General features: G+C 36.7%; 1 protein-coding gene across 1 annotated transcript in view; it reads right to left on the bottom strand.

Annotated features, from left to right (window-relative positions):
• The window catches only part of CFAP54 (cilia and flagella associated protein 54), a 298,821-nt gene that overhangs the window by 204,382 nt on the left and 78,177 nt on the right, over window positions 1-16,262 (bottom strand). Inside the window, 3 exon segments of the mRNA XM_036865998.1 lie at window positions 8,832-9,017; window positions 9,281-9,373; window positions 13,477-13,653. Of these exon segments, the coding sequence (XP_036721893.1) occupies window positions 8,832-9,017; window positions 9,281-9,373; window positions 13,477-13,653 (456 nt within the window).

The raw sequence follows: 16,262 nt of genomic DNA, 5'->3' as shown, positions 1-16,262 counted from the left end.
AAACAATCAGATTTCCCAAACCCAAAATATGAAATATACTTCATTCTCCTCTGGTTCTGATGCTTTCCGAGCTATTGTGCAACAAAGAGTTCACAGCTGAGAAGAGTGAGGAGTAAAAGAGAGACGCTTCCAAGAAGCCATCCTGTGTTTTAAGTTTAACACGTTCAACATTCAGCAAAATAACTGATTTCACTGGTAAAACCTAGAAGCTCAGGAGAAAAATAATCATCAACTTACCTATCTCTTTTAGTAGAACATAGTTCTTTAAATACATCTCTAAAAATCACTCTATACAAATATGTATAACAATATAAAATCGTACCACATGAGTTATGTGCTGCTTCAAATCCTTAGTGGAAGCAGGTAGGATGTAAAGTATTAATAAATACATTAAGTATGCAAATGACATGTTGCTAGACTGTATTCCACACAAGGGAATAACTTACAGGGCCAGAACTTTTAAAATCTGCCAAGTCAGTACTCATAATCAACCAACCAGTAAACTTTTATGAAGTTTCTACTCTGTGCTAAGCACTGTAAAGATAGATTCTTCAAAGCTTAAAACAATCTCATACTCCATGAAACTGTAATCAAGTTACAGACGTAAAACACATGAAATCACAGAAAAATTGCAAATAACAACATCATAATTGTGGAGACTTAGAAAAGGAGAAATGAAGACTATAAGGAGGAATCAGGGCTTGAGGTAAACACCAAGGCAGGGATAAAGTTCAGAGAGGCACAGTTTAGACAGAACCTCAAAAAGGTCCCGTAATGGAAATTGCCACAGTGCCTTTCAGACTAGAAAGACAGGTCAGAATTTCAAGAAAACTAGGCAGTATGATTGGACAGGTAAAGTGGGACATGATTTCAGAAAGCCTTGAAAATCAGGTGGAAGTATTTAAAGATGTCAAGTACTGGACCAAGCACTTTACCAGCATTACTGTGTTGACTCCTCGTTGACCTCTATGACCATCCCTGTTTTTCAGATGAAGAAACTGGGGCATTGACAAGTTGAATAATTTGTACAAAGCCTGATATCAGTAAAAAAAAAAAATAGTAGAGCCAAGACTTAGTGTGACAGATGAGGTCCCTTCTCTGGGCCACAGTGGTCAAATGAAAAAGTTGGGCTAAGTGGTCACTAAAACACCATTATAATTCTAAGATTTACCGTGGAAAATGGTAACAGGCGATGTGTAAGGGAGTTGGTGAAACTATAACTGAATGCTCTTTCCTTTTAAAATATAGCCTTTTAAAAACAGTGTTATTTCTGAGTCACTTTGCTGTACAGTAGAAATTAGCGCAACACTGTAAATCAACTATACTTCAATTAAAAAAAAGAAGGAAAATGTAAAAATAATGTTATTTATTCAGTCAGTGGACATTGCAAAACAAGAAAAGATGCCATGATAAAACTAAGGTCTATAAATTCATGAGTCTGTGTAGGCTAACAGAGAAGTGCTGTGATAATCAGCCGGTTCAAAGATGGTTAACTAGCAGTCACCCATAGAACAGATGTTAGAAGGAGTGAGGTTAAAATGAGAAAGAAGCACTAAATGACTAATGAGACAATTAAGCACAGGAGAGACCTCCTCCTCGATACATGACCTTCACACTTGGCTTCTACAACACATTCCTTTTCAGCTGCCTTGGCATGCTCCTCCTCTTTTCCCGTATGTTAGCATGCCCCAGGGCTCCGTCTTGGGACCTCTCCTCTCTCCTGTCTGCGCTCCTTTCCTTGGTGCTGTCATCCAGCCCCATGGCTTTAGTTGTCACATGACTACTCTCAAATCCCTCTGCTGCCCAGCCCTCTCTCCCAAACTCCAGATTCATATATCTGACTACTCAAAAATTCTCTCCGAATATCTAACAAACATCTGACCTTAACATGTCCCAAACTGCATTTCTGATCTCCCCCTGCCCCAAATCTATACTACTCACACCCTTCCCCAACTCATCTGAGGTCAAGTCTGTCCTTCCAGTTAGTCAGCTAAATTCCTTAGAGTCATCTTCTATTTTTCTCTGTCCATTGTTTCCATCAGGAACTCTTGTTAACTCCTCCTTCAAAACATACCCAGAATCTGGCCACTTCTCACCACATCAACTACTATCATACTCGCCGAGCCACCCCCATCTCTCACTGGTTCACGGCACTAGATAGCTCCCTCTGCTTCTACTCTCACCCCCTTATGGTGTATGCACAACACAGCAGCTCGGGTGAGCCTTTGAAATAGAAGTCACGTTATGCCATCCTATTACATCAAACCCTCTCCAGCGGCTGCCCATTTCACTCCAGGTGAAAGCCAAACTTATTACCGTGGCCTGGAATCATTTTAATGATCTGCTTTCTCACCCACCCACTCACCTTTTACCTACGTAGCTAAACAGTCCTTTTGGCCCCTCTGCTCCAGTCATTCTGGTCTCCTTGCTGTTTATATTATACCAGGTGCACTTCTGGAATCCTTCAGGCTTTTGTTCTAGCTCCTTCTGTGGAATGCTCTTCCTCCAGAGAGCCACTCCCTCACCTCCTTCAAGTCTCTGCTCAAATCTCATCTTCCAGATGACGCCTTCTCTGATCACCCTACTTAATACTGTACTCTACCTTCCTTTCCCCCAGTTCACATTTCCAATTCCTCTGACCATACTCTACATTTTCCTTCCATAGAACTTACCTTCTAATATACTAGATAGTTTATTCCTTTACTACGTTCATCGTTTATTACTTACCTCTCACCACGGCATTTTGCTCACTTTGCTTAGAACAGTGATTCTCAAAGTATGGTCCCTGGACCATCAGCATCTGCATCACCTAGGAGCTTGTTATAAATGCAAAATTCTCGGGCCCTACCCCAGACCTGGTGAATCATAAACTCTGGTGGTGGGACCAGCAATCTGTTTAACCAGCACTCCAGATCATTCTGATGCAAGCTCAAGTTTTAGAATCACTAGCCTAGAGCAATGCCTGGCACAGAGTAAGCACTCAATAATAATGTGTTAAATGAACTTAAAAATCCTCTTTTCCTGATAATTTCCCCCTACCTACAGAAGAGGACACCCAGCAACGGTACTATACAATAGCATGATTGAATGGCCCAGGCTGAGGGCCTGACCCAAGCTGGGTGTTTTATAGCCCCCCCCTGCAAAGCAAGATGGACCCTCTACACACACCCAAAGTTTGGTTCTGATGTTAAGGCTGATGACACTACATGCACCAGGAGAATTTGAGAGAAAGTTTATTGTTCACACAAGGGCCTCCCAGGGAGAGTCCCTTGGGCAGGCAGAGGCAGGTCTGGGATGGCTTTGGGCAGAGCCGAAGGAATGGGTTGGGCTTTGATTAGTGGCTGGAGGATAGGACTGGGGAACGTTCCTGCCAGTTGGGACGTTTAAATTTCCTGCAGGCACCAAAGGAGAAGGTGAACTCATAGACCTCCCTATCAGCCTGCTCAGATGTGGGGCTATGGGAAAAAAGAAGGCTGAGGTTTAAAAACAAGTCAGCAGCCAAACATTAAAAATGAGTTCAGACTCTTTCTTACATTGGGTGAGCCAATCCAGAGTCTCTTTTTCAGGAATTTGGAATCAAGATTAGAACACAGCTAGCTGGTCCCTGTATATGACTGAAACTGAGGAATACACAAAAAAGTTCAGGGGCTGCCATTTTCCCTCCCAAGATGGAAAAGAAAAGAAAGGAAAGTCAATATTTAAAAAGAAAAAGAAAGCAGATGTAGAGAGAGAGCCAGAGGTATGAGACTTAGAGCTGCCTGGACTTTGCAGCCTTCCCAGGGCCAGGCTGCATTCCCCCAAGCCAGGCTTTCTTGCAATCAGGGTCTTAACTGAAACCATAAGTCAAAATTATCTAAACAAGGGTTACTGTTGTGGTGATGAGATTGATTTAAAAAAAAAAAAACAGTTCAAAGGAAGAAGAAATTATACCTAGCATAGAACCTGGCACAAAACAGACACTGAATTCATCAATAAAGAGATGAGCAGAGAGGGTGGTAATGTTCAGAAAGAGGATAAGAGGGAAAGGAAGAGTTGAACCTTCTTAATGAGATTTTTAAATGGGGATGACTACCTTTTACCTGTTAGCCCTATTTTTTTTTTGAATGGCCATAGACAAAAGGCAGACCTCTATTAATAAAAGAGTTTCAATGAATTCATATATGAATTGGAAAAAAAATGTACGAATCTTAGTTTCCTTTCTCCTGCCACCAGCATCAAACTCTGCTGCCCATACTGATTACCACGACCAGCAGAGCAGCACCAACCCAGGCAGAGAATAGATGGGAGAGATGTGGGCTCTAGAAGGACTTGGCACATGTTAGATGGTGAACACATGACTTCCTTGGAACCTGGACAGATCAGTAGAAAGGCATGAGCTCGTTCAAATGTCAGGCTTACCATCTACTACCAGAGTAACCTTGGGTAAATTATCAATACTTAACATCCCTAAGACACCCTTTCTGGAATAAAATGGGATTGGCAGAAGAAGGGTTAAATTAATCTGTTTCCTCAACTTGACGTGAAAGTAATAATACCACCTCATAGAGTTACTGTAATCAATGGAATAATGAATCTTAAAATGTCTATCACACAGTTTTTTAATAAATGATATTCCTCACTTCCTTATCTCAACAAGCCATTGTGCCCACTCACTATTTGATTTAGTAGTTCAATAATCCAGCAGTATGTGGCATTTGGTCTTGTATTCATTTTACAGATAGGGAAATTGAGACCAAGCAATTTGCCTAAAATCCTAAAATCCTGCTCACAGATTTCTAATTGTCTATATTTTATATCACATTATCTAGCCATTCCCAACTTAAAAGGGAATAATAAAAAGAAATGAGCCTATAAAGAGGTGGAAATTGGATAATATCTGTAGAAAATATATAATTCATAAAGGTTCCTCAAAAATTTTCCAGATAGCCTAAACTAGTTTTCTACATTAACGAAAAATCTAGTAAAGATTCACCTGACTTTATTATTGTTTATAGAAAAATGTTTAGTAAAAGTACAACCTAAAACCCCAAACCAAGTTAATCATAGGCATTTAGTGAAGTAACTCCATATTTTACTATACAATTTTTATAACATTTTTTAAAAAATAGAATTATCCTGAAACTAAAAACTAGCCACTCTCATGAAAAATTGTAATTTTTCATTGCAATTCCAAAAGAAAGGTATCTTTTCCTGATAAAACTTGAAAGGGTAAACTCAAATTTTAAATTAAGGAGGAAATTTTATGAGGAAATTCTGCTTTAGCCACTTAACATTATGAGAGAGAATGCTCATAAACTGTCATAAATGAACTACAGTACTGCAAATATAGTATCAGTAAAGAAACACAGGTCATTACTTTATGACACTTCTCATTATCCTAGCAGTATAGCTTGGACTTCCTTTTATTAACTTTCAATGAAAGTTCTGCCAAATAAAGCGCAAGAGTCAAACCACTCCCTGGAGAAAAATTAGACCTTGATGAAATATTCGGTCCCTCACTTTGAAATAACTCCATCACTGCAAATTAGGAAATATATTAGATTCCAAAGAAATCAAAACATCAGAAAACCATGAGCCAATATGACATGCTAAACCAATGCCAGACAAATCCTAGCAATTCTCTCAATTAAATTTTCTTTGAAAAATATGATAATATAAAATTCCAGTAAGACCTTAGCTTATAATACTAATCAACTATTAAGAGGAAAAACCAGCACAATAGAAATGTGATAAAATTTAGAAGAGCCATCAGCTCTACAGCCAACCATAAACTTAAAATTACAGGCTTGAGACTTAGGTCAACGAGTCATTTTTTCTAGAATCACATTCACTGGTGACATGTTTTAAGTCAGGCAATCATTTCAGCAAAAAATGTCAATTCATGAGTATATCTATAATTAAGAACAACAATAATATTCATTAAGCGCCTACTGTGTTGTAAGTGTTACAGTTAAACATTTGACATGCATAATTCCATTTAATACTCATAATAGTTCTGAGAGGTAACTACTATTATTATTCCACTTCACAGATGAAGGTTACTTGCCCAATGTCACACGGCTAACGTGAGGACCTGAAACTTAAACTCAGGTCTGTCTGTCTCTATGAACCCAGAAACTTCACTTCTATAAACTGATACTAAGAAAATAATCATGGATGCAGGTAAAGATGCTCAGCATCACTAATTATTAGAGAAACAGAAGTCAAAACTACAGTGAGGTATCATCTCACACTGGGCAGAATGGCCATTATCAAAAAGTCTATAAATAAATTCTGGAGAGGATGTGGAGAAAAGGGAACCCTCTTGCACTGTTGGTGGGAATGTAAATTGGTGCAGCCACTATGGGAACCGGAAGGAAGTCCCTTAAAAACTAAAACTAGAACTACCATATGATGCAACAATCCCACTCCTGGGCATATATCCGGAGAAAACTATAATTCGAAAAGGTACATGCACCCCAGTGTTCATTGCAGCACTATTTACAATAGCCAGGACATGGAAACAACCCAAGTGCCCATCAACAGATGATTGGTTTAATGTGCTATATAAATACATACACACACACACATATGCACACACAATGTAATATTACTCAGCCATAAAAAAAGAATAAAATATTACTATTTGCAGCAACATGGATGGACCTAGAGATTATCATACTAAGTGAAGTAAGTCAGAAAGACAAATACCATATGATATCACTTATATGTAGAATCTAAAATATGACACAAATGACCTTATCTACAAAACAGAAACAGACTCACAGACATAGAAAACAAACTTACGGTTACCATAGGGGAAAGGGAGGAGGAAAGGGATAAATTAGGAGTATGGAATTAACAGATACAGACTACTATACATAAAATAAATAATCATCAAGTATTTACTGTATGGCACAGGGAACTATATTCAATATCTTATGATAACTTACAATGGAAAATAATCTGAAAAAAATACATACATATAGGGCTTCCCTGGTGGCGCAGTGGTTGAGAATCTGCCTGCCAATGCAGGGGACACGGGTTCGAGCCCTGGTCTGGGAAGATCCCACATGCCGCAGAGCAACTAAGCCCATGAGCCACAATTACTGAGCCTGCGCGTCTGGAGCCTGTGCTCCGCAACAAAAGAGGCCGTGATAGTGAGAGGCCCGCGCACCGCGATGAAGAGTGACCCCCACTTGCCGCAACTAGAGAAAGCCCTCACACAGAAACGAAGACCCAACACAGCCATAAATAAATATAAATAAATAAATAAATAATTTTTAAAAAACATACATATATATATAATTGAATCATGTTGCTGCACACCTGAAACAAACACAATATTGTAAAACAACTGATATATATATTTTTATTGAAGTATGGTTGATTTACAATGTTGTGTTAGATTCTGGTGTACAGCAACATGATTCAGTTATACATATATATATACATATACTTTTTCATATTCTTTTCCATTATGGTTTATTACAGGATATTGAATATAGTTCCCTGTGCTATACAGTAGAAATTTATTGTTTATCTATTTTATATACAGTAGTTTGTATCTGTTAATCCCAAACTCCTAATTTATCCTTCCTCCACCCCCTTTCCCCTTTGGTAACCACAAGTTTGTTTTCTATGTTTGCGAGTCTGTTTCTGTCTCATAAACAAGTTCATTTGTGTCATATTTTAGATTCCACACATAAGTGATATCATACGGTATTTGTCTTTCTCTTTCTGACTTACTTAACTATGATAATCTCTAGGTCCATCCGTGTTGCTGCAAATGGCATTATTTCATTCTTTTTTATGTTTGAGTAGTATTCCATTGTGTATACATACACTACACTATGATATATTTTTAAGATGCAATACCATGCAGATGTTAAAAATTATGTTTTGAAAGAATACTTAATGGAATGGAAAAAAGTCAATTATGTATTAAATGAAAATATCAGATGTAAAATAATATGTACACTATGACTAAAATTATATATTATACATAAGTTCACATACATATGTGTATATACGTCTACATACATATTGTGTGTAGACATATATACTTGTGTATGTATACATACACACACAGAGAAAAGGACGTCTCTGGATCAGGGTTGCTCAACCTTCGCACTGTTGACATTTTGGACCGGATAACACTTTGTTGGGGGAGGGGGTGCTGCCCTTTCCATTGTAGGGTGCTTATCAGCATCCCTGACCTCTACCCTCTAGATGCCAGCAGCACTCCTCTAGATTGTGACTACCAAAAATGTCTCCAGACATTGACATATATGTCCCACCCCGGGGGCCAAAATTGCTTCAGGTTAAGAACTGCTACTCTGGATGATAGGAAAACAGATAACATTTATTTCCAAAATTTCTAAAATCAATGTGTGTTGCATTTAAAATCCAGGAAAAAAGTGTTATTGTAAAAAGCATTCTGTTTTTTCATCAGAAATTACTTAGTGGGCTTCCCTGGTGGCGCAGTGGTTGAGAATCTGCCTGCTAATGCAGGGGACACGGGTTCGAGCCCTGGTCTGGAAAGATCCCACATGCCGCGGAGCAGCTGGGCCCGTGAGCCACAATTACTGAGCCTGCGCGTCTGGAGCCTGTGCTCCGCAACAAGAGAGGCCACGACAATGAGAGGCCCGCTCACCGTGATGAAGAGTGGCCCCCGCTTGCCGCAACTAGAGAAAGCCCTAGCACAGAAACGAAGACCCAACATAGCAATCAATCAATCAATCAATTAATCAATAAAAAATAAATAAATCTTTAAAAAAAAAAAAAGAAATTACTTAGTAACTGCTTAACGGGAAAAAACAGAGGAACAAATTAGAAGAAATCTCTTCTACCTGTGTCAATAACATCCGAGCAGTGACAGCAGAAAGAGGTGGGTAAACCAGAATTGGTTTAGTCGTCTCCCCAATAGCATCACCAATAAGCTTTCCATTAGAACAATAAGCAGCAATTGCAAAGATGTACTTTTCATTGGTTTCTAAACCTTTTACTTCAAAAACGCTTTTGCCATCAGCCGGTATCTATTAACAAAAACATATTTCAAGTTACGCATGGAAAATTAAATGGGTCTTTAAAAATATAATTAAGTGACCTCTTTATGTTAAGGGAAAAAAAAACCTTTTTCATTTATTGTTGGATTTTAGTTATGACTCAAGATGAAATTAGACAAATTCACTGAAATAGTGACTACATAAAGGAAAAAAATGAACAACACTCAATTGTCATTAATGAAACTTTTGGTAAGATTTCCTGACATTCAGAGGTTTTTTTTAATTCGACGTACCGCTTCTCCTGAGTTTGGGAGATGATTATTGTTTAGTCTTACTTTTCCATAGCTCCCTTCTGCTTTGCAACCCAAAATGCAGTACCAGGAGACCTGCCACGGAGAGAGATGAGCCCGTCATCCATAGTCTGTTTAACAAAGCACTCAATTTCTTTTATCATGATGTGGCAAAAGGAATACTTTTCTATATAAAAATATAACTATTCAAGTTTTAAAACATGAAACCTAAGTTTATAAAAATACTTAGATTTACTCTTTAAAAAAAGACAAATATAGTTTACCTGGGACCACCAAGACTAAAATATTATTCATTATTAATTATTTTTAACTACTATTAAGTGAGCAGTTCCTATGTGTTAAGCATTGTTAGGAAATTTACATATACTTTCTCATATTTGAAACATCCCTATGAGATAGGATTTCTATTGCCATTTTGCTTTACAAAAGATGGAGACGCAGAGACGTTCAATAACCTGCCCAAGATCAGACAGTGGCAGGGAGTGACTCCAAGGATGACATCATCTTGATGAAAAAAAAGACCTACTCTGAAATGATTTTCATATTTTATTTAATAATATGGGACAAAAAGCAGGTAGTAAAAAAAGTAAGATACTAAACTGTAGTATTTTAAATAAAATGTAAAAATACATATGAAAAAGCCTGGAAGAAAATGTTCCTTAATAAGAAGAGTAGCAGAGTTCAGATGATAAAACGGTAAGACTACGGATAATTTTTTTTCTCTAGTTTATAAATTTTCTGAAACATGATATTCTTTTGACAATTCTTAAATACAGATGTAAATCAAAAGCAAAATGCAAATTACACAGAAACAATCAAACTTAAACTTGATTAAATGGTTAGACAATGGTCTTTTTCCCAAGATGTCAAAATAATGGAGATTCCTAATGGTAATGCACTATTCTCACTGTAGGGGGTAAGGGAGAGAGTTGATACCTAGGGAAAAGCATTATTAGGAGCCATACTGCCCAGGGATTAGTGATGGAAGGGTTGTCATCACTGTGGCATTCCCTTTCCCAAAGGCTCCACCTCACAACATCTCAACTCCTAAAATGGAAAATAAGGGAAATGTAATTGTCTCTAAGAAGCAACTGCCTCTTACAGCTTAGCCCGCTATTTCTTCCTCTGGGTCAATGGAAAAATCCTCATTGTATCTTGTCTGCACAAGTAGTTCTCAACTCTGACTATGCACAAGAATCATTTTTTAAAATACAGTTTGTACAGAATCAACCATTTTTAAAAATTACATATACCTAAGCCTGCCTAGTCTCAATGAATAAGACTGTCTGGTGCAAATAGCCGAACTTTTGTGTTTCCAAAGAAAATTTCTCAGGTGATTAAAGAGCATTAGGAAAGGCAGAACTTCGAGGACAAAGAGAATGTTGAAGGAACTTGGAAGCTGGAGGTCAGGAGAAAAAACTCAGCTGAATCTCAGAAAAATTTAGAAACTACCTTTCCTTGGTTTTTCATGCAAAAAGAGTACCATGGGGCAGGGAGGGGGAAGGCAGAAAGATGGTGTTTTATGACTTAGATCAGCGGTCCCCACCCTTTTTGGCACCAGGGACTGGTTTTGTGGAAGACAATTTTTCCATGGACCGGGGTGGGGTGGGGCGGGGGCGGCGGTGTGGTGATGGTACCGGTGGTAATGCAAGCGATGGGGAGCGATGGGGAGCGACAGATGAAGCTTCGCTCGCCCGCCGCTCACCTCCTGCTGTGCGGCCCGGTTCCTAACAGGCCATGGACCGGTACCAGTCTGTGGCCCGGGGGTTGCGGACCCCTGACTTAGATCATTATTGCTCTAAGTTAAGCTCTACATACAAACCAGAATTTGAAGGGTTAATTTTCTCTAAAAGCATTTTTACAAGTAGGCTTTATATTTCTATTCTGTTCCACAGATGAAAACATCTTAGTTTGTGAAACTATTAGAAGACTGCGTCCTTAGAGTCTGTGTAAGAGAAACGACACCATCGACAAACCACCACTAACTTTGGAAGTAAAAGTTTATAAATAACACTAGCATTTTCAACCATTAAAACAGATGTTAATGCAACAAATGCCTTAACAAGAGGTTTTGATAAAACAAAAGATGGCTGAAATCTCAAACTAGAAAATGTATTTAAGTCCATAGCACCATCTAGTGCTATGGAGTGGGTAACAGAAGGTATAATTTCCAGGAGCACACAACTTTACCAACACATAATATACATCAACTTCACATCATGTGCTGAGTGACAAGTCCTACAAGTACAGGTCAAGTATGGGATGCTTATGTCTTCCTATTAATAAGCATTATGAAATAAACTAGTTACTAATTTGAGATACATAAAAAATAAGAACCTGGTTAAATAAATCAAAACACTCAAGTAAAAGCAAACAAAAACTCTTGGCAAATCATCCAGTCTTAGTTCTGTACTGAATTTCCAAAGTCAGTGATCCTTATTCTAAAACAGATCCCCAAAATCCAAAGTTGAATTTTAAAACTACTAGCAACTGCAATAATGCATTTATTATAGCACAGTTAGGATGAATGTTGCTTCTATTCCTCCAATTATAAGGCATTATGAAGGTGGTATTACTTCTCACTGATGTCCACCTCCCATTAGTCTGAAGCTTCTCAAAATATGGAACCATGCTTTATTTGTGTTTATTTTTATACGTTACCTCACATAGAGCTTGACAGATAGCAGACACTCAATAATGCTCATTAGACAGAATTTATGAAAAAAAAACATCAGATAATATAATCACAGTGTATAACCTCATTAACTGATTTTAGCTAACTTTACTACATATGTTTAATACAAGGGATGGAAGGACATCGGTTAATATGCCAAGAATATGATATAATATCTCACTTAATTTTCACAGAAGAAACATTTTACAAATGAAAAGATAACAAAAGCAAATATTTAAAAAACCCTCAGAAAGTATATTTAGATTTCATAAGGTCATACTGCTGGGGTAGAGCTAGAATTTTAAATCTGCATTTGTCTGACTTCAAAGCCGATGCCCTTTCCACTATATCAAGACGATGTATTTAAGTTCAAGCAGAACATCCTAAGAATAATCAAAGAAACAACTTTTTGTTTTTTCTACAACACCAAAGAGCATGTGTTCATCACCCAAAAGAGGAAAATGTAATATTTAAAATATAAATTAGGTGGAACCAAATGCTTATGCGAAACTAAATCTCAAATAACAGTCCCATTTAGGCTAAGTTCCAAGGCACTGGGGCTGAGAGAAAGAGCTTCAATAAATACATAAAGAGTTATGACTTATAATGTGGTTGGAATTATCATTTGTTTGCATTAAAAGAATCCCCATTTACACAGAAGAACTTTCGGAAGAGTTTCTAAATTCACCACCCCCAAATTTTCTTATCTTCATCATTGGCTCTCAGAGTAACTTCTAGCCCCTTCAAATGCCTGATTCCATTTCAAAGAAACCTTCTCGAAGTTGAGCACACTAGGATGTCAGCATATGACTGTGTCATGGTGAGGAAGATACTTTGAAATGTTTCTCTCTCATTTCTCCTTACTATATATCTGGGTGTAGCAATACAGTAGTAAGTTTCTTATAGCAAAGCTATAAGGAGCCAAAAGGGAAACAGCATAAAGGCAAAAGGGTCATGAAGAAACTACGGATAGTTAAGACACTGGAATACTAATCCCAGTGTTCAGTGTTTATATTAATAAATAAGATTATTCAAGCCCTAAAGGCAATAAAAGTATCCATCACTATAGTCACAAAAGTACTTACGTTGTTTTCTTTTTTTTTTTTTTTTAATTAATTAATTTATTTATTTTATTTTTGGCTGTGTTGGGTCTTTGTTGCTGAGCACGAACTTTCTTTAGTTGCGGTGAGCGGGGGCTACTCTTCGTTGTGGTGCGCGGGCTTCTCATTGTCGTGGCTTCTCTTGTTGCGGAGCACGGGCTCTAGGCGTGCGGGCTTCAGAAGTTGTGGCACACAGGCTCAGTAGTTGTGGCTCGCGGGCTCTAGAGCGCAGGCTCAGTAGTTGTGGCGCACGGGCTTAGTTGCTCCGCGGCATGTGGGATCTTCCTGGACCAGGGCTCGAACCCGTGTCCCCTGCATTGGCAGGCGGATTCTTAACCACTGCGCCATCAGGGAAGCCCCTTACGTTGCTTTCTGTGAGGTAAAGATCATAATAGACAACATACCTTAACATCAGAAATAAATGGAGCAGGTTTTAACGTCACAGAACAATGAGTTCGGGCTAGCAGGATGGGTGGAGGAGGGACTCCGCTTTTCTTTCTTTTGGCAACTTCCACACACTTCTGATATGAATACAGTACACTTTGTTCTGCTTCGGTCTTCTCAATTAAAGAATATGCTTCCTATAATAAAGTGTGAAAATAGGAAAACACATTTCAAGAGCTTGAACTTCATTGTATTTGGAGAATTCTGGTGATGTTAAACACTATCTTGACATATGTATTTTTTGAGGCTCAGTGGTATACATATTTCAAGTACTGAATGATTTTCCAGAAGTAAAAAATAGCTACTAAATAAGGCCAAGTAAAAAACAGCTATTAAGGCAATGACATTATATTTATATGTCTAACATGTTTATCATTATTATCATACATTGATATATTTCATTCTCAAATCAAACCCTCTGAATATCTGCCATCATATTTCATTGTCCTTAAAAATTTCATAACAAAATTATCTGCATTGATACTTATAAACTATACACCTACACTCAATGCAACTTGAAATGTGACTCTCAAGTAATGACTATTGGTATATGTGGTTTATAAAATTATTTAAAACCAGATTATTGATAGTTTCTTATTATCAGCAAAAACAAATAAAATATACAAAAGTACTTATTCTATAAACCTAAAGGAAAGGCAATCACCTTTTTAAACGGTTACACATTTAGTGATATCACATGAAACAAAAAAACATAAAAATCAGAAAATCTAAATAATATTTCAAAATATAGTAAGGCTAACTATAACACCAATAATAATATATGTAAATGAGTTAAACTCCTCTTTTACATAAAATTAAAAAGCAAAGACTGTAATCGAGCTCTAAAGCCAAAACATTAAAATTGAATGATAGAAAATAGAATAGCCTTTCCAACAAACAGTGCTGGGACAATTAGACATCCACCTGCAAAAGAAGAAAGTAAGACCCATACATCACATTATATACAAATAGTTAACTCAAAATGAATCATAGACCCAAATGTAAGAGCTAAAATTATAAAATTCTTAGATGAAAATATAGGAGTAAATTTCTTCACAGCCTTGAGTTAAACAATGGTTTCTTAGATATGACACCAAAAGCACACCAACAGAAGAAATAGTAGGTAAATTGAAATTCATCAAAATTAAAAACTTCAAATGATACCATCAAAAAAATAAAGACAACTGACAGAATGGGACAAAATATTTGCAAATCATATATCTGATAAAGGACGTGTATTCAGAATATATAAAGAACCGTTACAAATCAATAATAAAAAGACAACCCCATTAAAAAATGAACAAGGGGTTTGAATAGACATTTCTCCAAAGAAGATACACAAATGGCCAGTGAGCACATGAAAAGATGCACAGCATCCCTGGTCACTGGAGATGAAAATACAAAAACTGACTCAAGAAGAAAAACCTGAACACAGGAATAATGATGAAAGAAACTGGGAAAGATATCCCAAAAAACTATTTCCCGCAAGCGTCAGTCTCAACTGATATTATTTTTAAAAATATTTTAATCTCAATGAACTGATTAATTCCTATGCCATTTTAAAAATTTCTAACTACAGAGAAAGCTCCTCAAAGAATATTCTAAAATTATAATAGCTTTGATAACAAAACCTGAAAAAATGACTGCACTTAAAAACATAGAGCAATCTCCTTACAAATATAAATGTAAACATCCTAAATAAAATACTAATACATTGATCTAACAATATGTTAAAGGAATAATGTACTGTAATTATATTGTCTCTCTCCCAGGAATAAAAGGATGATTTAATATTAGGAAGTCTAAGGATATAATTTAATTTATCCATAAATCAAATGAGAAAAATATGATTACAGGCTCAATGGCCAAAAAGATATTTGAACAGTTTTTAAGATTCATTATTAATTAAAAAAAAAAAGAAATTGAAAGAGAAGTCAAAAAGTATCATAAGACTAATGAAAATGAAAACACAACATACTAAAATTTATAGGATGCAGCAAAAGTAGTTCTAAGAGGGAAGTTTTTAGTGAAAATGTCCACCTTAAGAACAAAGAAAGATATCAAATAAACAATCTAACTTCACACCTCAAGGAATGAGAAGAACAAAAAACCTAAGTCCAAAGTTAGTAGAAGGAATAACAAAGATCAGAGGGGAAATAGAGACCATAAAGACAATAGAAAAGCTCAACTAAAATAAAACCTTGTTTTTTATAAAGGCAAACAAAATTGACAAACTTTTAGCTAGACTAATAAAAAAATAGAGATGACTCATATGAATAAAATCAGAAATGAAAGAGGAGACATTACAACTGATACCACAGAAATACAAAGGATCATAAGAGACTACTATGAACAATTATATGCCAACAATTGAATAACCTAGAAGAAATGGATAAATTCTTAGAAACATACAACTTACCAATAGTGAAATAACATAAAGCAACAAAATACGAACAGACCAGTAACAAGTAAGAAAATGAATAAGTAATCAAAAACCTCCCAATAAAGAAAAGTCCAGGACCAGATGGGTTCAGTGGCAAATTCTGCCAGAAATTTAAATTAACACCAATCCTTCTCAAGCTATTCCAAAAAACTGAAGAGAAGGGGACACTTAAAACTGATCAAGCACTGTTCTTGGTGGCAAGGACAGTGCTTTATCTCTTTGGGCTCAATAAATATGTTTTGACTGAAAGACATATGAAATTATAAAAGAGGAGGAGGATCTTTACTATAACTCATTTTAAGA

This window comes from Balaenoptera musculus, chromosome 10, assembly GCF_009873245.2.
Source record: "Balaenoptera musculus isolate JJ_BM4_2016_0621 chromosome 10, mBalMus1.pri.v3, whole genome shotgun sequence".
Classification (NCBI taxonomy): Eukaryota; Metazoa; Chordata; class Mammalia; order Artiodactyla; family Balaenopteridae; genus Balaenoptera; species Balaenoptera musculus.
This window is presented reverse-complemented; position numbering and strand designations above follow the sequence as displayed.